We start from the raw sequence: 7,155 nt of genomic DNA, 5'->3' as shown, positions 1-7,155 counted from the left end.
AATGCCCAAATTTCACTCATATCAACTTATTCAAATGTGAGTATTCACTAGTTTATACAGTTTTCTATGATAGTAATCATATCTTTATATCATATCTTTATAATCAATCAACATCTTTGTTTTTTTGACTGCTGGTCAGACTAAACAAGTCATCTGAATATGTTATCTTGGGCTTCATCGACATTTTTCACTATTTTCTGACATTTTATACACTCAACAATCAATCGATTATTAAAGAAAATAACTCTCAGACCTATTGATGAGGAAAATAATGTGTGGTTGCAGCTTTACAGAACTCTTACACCCAATATAAACTAAAACAATGAATGTCTTAAAACTAGATTTTGACACAGAGTCCCTCTTCAAGACCAGGACTACAACATGGAGGATGGAGGACTTGTCAGAGTTGATATTAGATGTCAGTGCTGCTAATTTCTAAGAAATTTTGGATAAATCAAATTATATAGACCCAAATGATATGAAGTAAACCCGGACTTCTCTGGATCATGTGCATGGAACTGTGATGCTGTTAACTGGAATGCAGCTAATTTGGTGATATATTGATTAAGTATGTTTTGTCTCTCTTTTTTTTTTTTTTTTAATCTGTAAGTGTTAGTGAACATTTCACTTACATCACTTATTAACATGACTTATTACTTATTATAACATTACTTTATCATTTATTTAAACTCTCTTAATTAACAGACTTCGTGCTGTCTGACGTTACCACAGCTTGGTTTTGGTTGGTGGAATGAAATGTCAATCAAAGAAACAACCAATCAGAACAAAGAGGCCATTGACTTTGTGAATCAGATGTTAGCGAGTCAGATTTATTTTTTGTCTTTGACTTTGTATCTCAGAACTTGTTTAAGTCATAATTTTGATTCATTAAGCTGCTTTTATTTGTATGTAAAACGTTATTAGATCACTTTTATGAGGACACATATTAATGTATCAATTTATTCTTTTTTTTTTAAAGGCCACATATTTATTGTTCAAATAGTTTGTGGTGATTTGATTATTTGCACATTTGTTTGGTTGTGTGTAACATTAAAGCACAATATCAACTGAAAATGATAACCTGCACTTTAACCCGTCATAGAGGAGTCATTATATGATGCATATTCCTGTAGTTTTAACACAGTAGTTCTAAAACACATAAAAAAAACACTCTGCTTTGAATAATAATTTATTTCTGCTTCACTGTAAAGTCAATTTTCAGTGTTTGTGCATTGGAGGCTTCAAGTTCCCACACACACACACACACACACACACACACACACACACACACACAGTATGTAAATTGCATACTGGATCATAATTGGCTCCAAACTAATTGTGATGTCACACATCCTGCTCTTAGGTACACATCCTAAACTCAGATTGAAGATGAGCTCAGAGAAACTTTCATCTTTCAGCAGATAAATGTAAAACAAACTCTGCACATCCATCATTCTGCACAGCGAAGCTCAAACATCCAACTGAAGGAACAAGAAGTAAAACACGTTTCTGAGTGTAGTTTAATTTAACTAAATGGCCACAAATATGGAAACAGCATCTTGTTTTTGCCTGTTAATCCAGCCACAGGCTCATGTCTTTTCCTAAATGTCTTTTGGTTGTTTACTGACCACACGGTGGCACTATCCTCTCAAATACTCCAACCATGACAGACTGCGTGCAGGTTTCACTACCAAGGATTTGGACAAGTCCTGGACCAAGAATTTTATTTATCTTCATTGAATGTTTTAAATCCCAGCGTAGAGAACAATGTGTTACTAAATTTGATTTTACACGAGCCAATAAACAGCTTCTCATCGGGGACAGAGAGGATTTGACTGACAGTGGAAACGATTATAACTCTTATTTTTCCTCGAGGGTCATTTTTATTTCCATATTCATGTACTGTACAACAATGTTATTCCTCAAAAGCACAAAGTGAAAGCAAACAAGACGTTTCATGTTTGATAGAACAATCATATTTAACAAAATATCTTATTTTATTATGTATTATTTTCAAAAAGCGCACTCCTAACTCAATCTATATGACTGAAACTTATCATATTATCTTATTTTCCTTCGGAGATGCATTAGATATGTTGTTGTTTTTTTGTGTGGGTTTTATAACTTGAGGCTAATCAGAACATTACATATTTCACAGATGGTCAGGTTTGTACCCCTTGCGCTTGTTGCGCAATCACCGCAAGAAAAGTGAATTTATCCATCTGTGGACACGTTCAGCACATGCTCACAGTCTCAATCCCTGTATGGTTTGACAGTGAAAAAAAAGTTTTCATGTCAGTCGGTTAAAATTCATTGTTGCCTGTCCAGCCAATCATAGTTTTTGACGACACAAAAGAGGCTAAAGTTGGAGTATAAAAAGGTGTGCGCTAATAAAGTATGATGCCTATCAGTGTGGGACATTAATCCAAACCCAGTTCAGTCGCGAATCAGGTCCAACACACACCACGGGATCTTTTTTTTAAACCAGACTTCACACCTTAGAGACAATGCATCTGTCTCAGATTGTGCTGTATCTTAGCTTGCTGATTGCTTTGGGTCCAGTAGTTTTGAGTGACCAAGAGACGCACCAGCAGCCCTCCGCCACCAGCCCAGAAGACACGGAGCAGTGCTCAACCTGCGACGTCCGGCAGCAGATTAAAACTATGCGATTAAACGCGATAAAATCCCAAATTCTGAGCAAACTGCGAATGAAAGAAGCTCCTAATATCAGCCGAGATATAGTGAAGCAGCTCCTGCCCAAAGCGCCGCCGCTGCAGCAGCTTCTCGACCAGTACGACGTGCTGGGAGATGATAATAAGGATGTGGTTATGGAGGAAGATGACGAGCATGCCATCACGGAGACAATAATGATGATGGCCACTGAACGTAAGTTTTTATTTCTCTTCATTTTGTTGCATAATGAAAAAGGACGCGCACCGGGAGCTCATTGGCCTCAAAATAGATCTTTACGCACGGAAGAGCGCGCAGCGACGCAATCAATAGGAAATAGTATTTTGAAAACATGAGGATAGATTTCATCAAGTTTTAAAATGTGGATATACAATCTACTAATATTTAAAACAGTGTATGAGGAGGTGCATTTTGACACGGAGCGCGTGGTCATTACGCACAGAGTTTTTTAATAAACTTTATTAGTCCTCTTCCTCAGTTTAAATGTGTCAGGGTGTTTTTTTATTTTTTTTATTTGAGCCTGTTTATTTCTGTCTGTGACTCTTCAAGCACACTTTCTCTCCTTGTCTCCCTCCAGCCGAGTCCATCGTGCAAGTGGATGGGGAACCGAGGTGCTGCTTTTTCTCTTTTACTCAAAAGTTTCAAGCCAGTCGCGTATTACGAGCTCAGCTATGGGTGCATCTGCGCCAATCGGACGAGGCGACGACTGTGTTCCTGCAAATCTCCCGCCTGATGCCGGTCGCAGAGGGGAGCAGGCACATACGGATCCGGTCCCTGAAAATCGACGTGAGTGCCGGGGTCAGCTCTTGGCAAAGTATAGACGTCAAACAAGTGCTGACTGTGTGGCTGCGGCAGCCGGAGACCAACTGGGGCATCGAAATTAACGCCTTCGATTCGAGGGGAAATGACTTGGCCGTGACCTCTGCGGAGCCAGGAGAGGAGGGACTGGTGAGCTAAATCTTTATTTCACATTTGATAGAAACCTTGTGCTCAGCTTTTAAAGCATAAGTGATAAACTAAAAGGTTAATTAAACCATAAGTGTACAGGTGGCATTAATGCAGAGCTGTTTATTGCTGCTGCAGTTGATTTGCTGCAGACTTTGGGACTCCAGTGCTTATCAGTGTGTATAATTGGACCATCCTCTTTGACAAATAATCTCTAAAAGTCTATATTCCAGCTGGAGTCTCAAAAATTGCTTTTGGGGTGCTGTATTGTACCCTGCAGAGGTTTTAGTGTGCAGAGAGGCTTTGCACAGTCAGCAGGTGGTTAAACATTCATGCATTTCGCTGCTGGAAGCAGGAATCAAGATTTAAAAGACCTTTGAAAGTTGTTAATCAACACAGACTCCATGTAGGCGCACACCTGCATTTGGACTAATGCCTGGTCCACAATAACCTCAAATCTTATTGCTTGATTACATAAAAGTTCACCTGCCCCACATTCCTTAAAGTATTCTGTGTGACTGTGCAAATCAGAGTAATTGCCTGCACACACACACTGCTACTATCAATGACAAACACACATCATACGGCTCAAATACTGGCACCGGGCTCTGAGGCAATTAGAATACCTAGACGGCTGTGGTTAACCAACCGTCAGATGATTTAATTTCTTTAAAACTCAAAGTTTCATAATATTATCGTGCCATGTTTCAAAACCAGCTGCCAAAGGTCGCGGGCGCCAGATTGAAAGATGTAAGCCGAATGCTGTCACCGGCCTCCTTTTGCAAAGCCGCTATTTTCAAAGTATTCACACACACTCTGTCATTCCAGCTACCATTCATGGAGGTGAAGATTTCAGAAGCCCCCAAGCGTGCCAGGAGAGACTCGGGCCTGGACTGTGACGAGAACTCGCCAGAGTCCAGATGCTGCCGCTATCCGCTCACAGTGGACTTTGAAGACTTTGGCTGGGACTGGATTATTGCCCCAAAGCGCTACAAGGCCAACTATTGCTCCGGGGAGTGTGAGTACATGCACTTGCAGAAGTACCCCCACACCCACCTGGTGAACAAAGCCAACCCCAGAGGGACCGCAGGCCCCTGCTGTACCCCCACCAAGATGTCGCCCATCAACATGCTCTACTTTAATCGCAAAGAGCAGATAATCTATGGCAAGATCCCTTCCATGGTGGTGGACCGTTGTGGATGCTCTTGAGTTGGGACTGAGACCCCCTGGCAAGAGGGAGGGGAGGACGGGTCTGGCCTCCAACTTCAGACTTTTTGACACAACCAATCCACCAGTTCCAGTGCTTTCCTGCAGAACACAGTGCAATAGAACCAGAGTAGAGGCCACAAACAGCCCGACCCTCCCACAGGGCTGCGCTTTCACAACCGGCATAGCTTCTTTTTCTTTCCTCCAGTGAAATCTTACTCATAGAGGCTTGAAGGATACAGGAACACACACACACACACACACACATAAACACACACACATACACACACATGCTGGACGTGAATGTAGACAGAAATTATCAAGTTAACCAAAAAACTTTTTCCTCTTTGTGTCAGCGTTCTGTGCTCTGTCCATTTATTCAAAACAAGCCGACAGATTATACTCAAAAACATGCGCCGTCCACTCCTCACTTTCACACTCCACTCCTAGACGACATACAAGCTATTACACTTTTTGCTAAGCTATACGTTTGTGATAATCATTTTTACGAGTTATGTTTTCAGAGTGAAACCAGGAATCCTCATGGACTTTTTGAAAGGGCTTGGAAAAAAAAAAAACACAGCTGGAGACTTTTTTTTTTAGAGTGATATTTCACACTGGTAGAACATGTTTTAGTACACGTAGATTCGTAAGAAGTTGTTGAAAAGATGAAAAGTGGCTGCACGCTAAAAGCCTGAGTCACCCCTACGTTATAACTGCCATTTTATAAAAACCCAGACATTTATTTAGAGAATAAGACTATATTGGATCAAACTTGAAGTTCTAATTTTTTTTTGGCTAACGATACTTTGGGATTAAAAAAAAAAAAAAAAAAAAAGTGCAGGCGGTGACGTGGCGGTTGATCATATGGACCCAAAATGTTCCACCAGGGTGAAGTACCACTTTATTCGGTCTTGACAGGTCTTCATGCACTCTGCCATATACACACAAACATGCATCCACATACCCGAAGAGACGCCCTCGCTCAGTCATAATCTCCACTATCCAACAGAACAGCCTGACCTGCCCGATACACTTGAATTATTCTGATTGTAAATTCACATTACAGGACGGAAGGACTTGAACTGAAGGCACAATGAATGCAGCCTACAAATGAAAATGTGTTTAAGACAGAGAACATGGATTGTTTAGATGTATGAATGTTGAGATCATGCTTATACTCTGTCTTATAAACAACACAGTTTGCACTATGGCACACCAATAGAGAGAATTGGTTGCTACAAAAGTTGTAAAAACTGATTTTGATATGTTTGCTAATTTGTATTGTATACATATGCCATTGTTTCCATTAGGAGTTGCTTTTCTAAACCACTTTTGGTAAATGTATAAAAAACCACAATCTAGCAAGATAAAAGATGTAATACGGCAACTCTATATACTTGTTTTAACAAATAAAGTTTCTAGCTTGTTTGTTGAGTTCTGTTTCTTTGAGTAGTTTGTTTCTCAGGTCGCATTCATCACGCAGTTTGTCCTTTTAGCTGCACTTCCATTAAGGATGAACTGCAGCATTTAAGGTACATTTAGTCATGTACGTTCCAGGAAATTATACACAATATTTCCGAGACATAACACATAATTTTACTGTAGTTTATCAAAAGAATAATGTTGGATATGTCTTTGTTTCTAGAGGTAGCTTCGTGTCATTCTGTTGGTTAAAAGATCATTCGATGTTTCGGTGTCACACCACAACCTGAAGCTCAACACTGCAGCCCTGTTTCACAATTCAGCAGCTGAGAATCTTTATGTCTTCAACACATGGTGTAAACTGATAAGTTACACAGGCAACGTGTGAGTGTGTGTGTGTGTGAGTGTGTGTGTGTGTGTGTGAGTGTGTGTGTGTGAGCAGAAAAGTAACAACACTCACACATACGCTCCGTCTACCTGACTACACCTGCACAATCCCATCACCATAAGCCTGTTTTATCACAAGCGTAATTCAGCCCAATTTCCCTGACTTTGCTTTTTTCCAGTGAAGGGATGTTGAAAGTATTGCAGTCTAATGAGAGGATGTGAACTCTGGTGCGCTCTGACAGCATGACCTATTCGACTGACGGCCTCATTGAGGCCTGACTTCCGCCCAGTAGAGGGCGAATTGAGCACTGCCCCTGAGAGCCACTTCCTTTCCTGCTGAGAGCTGGAAAGCTGCCACGACGATCGGCCACAGCAGAGAGCAGACCCCGGGTAGAGTGGATCCGCAGAACTTCTTTTTCCCCCCGAGAAAGAGTTTTACATTCTACCCTTCTCTGTTTTCTAGTGAAGGGGCAAAACGTGGATAAAAAGATCTGTAAACTA

At 40.8% G+C, this 7,155-nt stretch overlaps 1 protein-coding gene across 1 annotated transcript; it reads left to right on the top strand.

The window, feature by feature from the left end:
- Positions 1–2,278: 2,278 nt before the first annotated feature.
- mstnb (myostatin b) lies at positions 2,279–6,273 on the top strand. The gene is made up of 3 exons (XM_042427296.1): positions 2,279–2,886; positions 3,269–3,639; positions 4,465–6,273. The coding sequence occupies exons 1-3, from the start codon at positions 2,508–2,510 to the stop codon at positions 4,843–4,845; spliced, it is 1,131 nt and encodes a 376-aa protein (XP_042283230.1). The 5' UTR covers positions 2,279–2,507; the 3' UTR covers positions 4,846–6,273.
- Positions 6,274–7,155: the final 882 nt, after the last annotated feature.

The sequence above is a fragment of the Thunnus maccoyii genome, chromosome 11 (genome assembly GCF_910596095.1).
Source record: "Thunnus maccoyii chromosome 11, fThuMac1.1, whole genome shotgun sequence".
In the NCBI taxonomy this organism is placed as follows: Eukaryota; Metazoa; Chordata; class Actinopteri; order Scombriformes; family Scombridae; genus Thunnus; species Thunnus maccoyii.
This window is presented reverse-complemented; position numbering and strand designations above follow the sequence as displayed.

Coding starts and splice junctions, on each gene's coding strand:
- mstnb (XM_042427296.1), top strand. CDS start 2,508: ATGCATCTGTCTCAGATTGTGCTGTATCTTAGCTTGCTGATTGCTTTG. Junction 2,887..3,268: donor AATGATGATGGCCACTGAAC/GTAAGTTTTTAT, acceptor GTCTCCCTCCAG/CCGAGTCCATCGTGCAAGTG. Junction 3,640..4,464: donor AGCCAGGAGAGGAGGGACTG/GTGAGCTAAATC, acceptor CTGTCATTCCAG/CTACCATTCATGGAGGTGAA.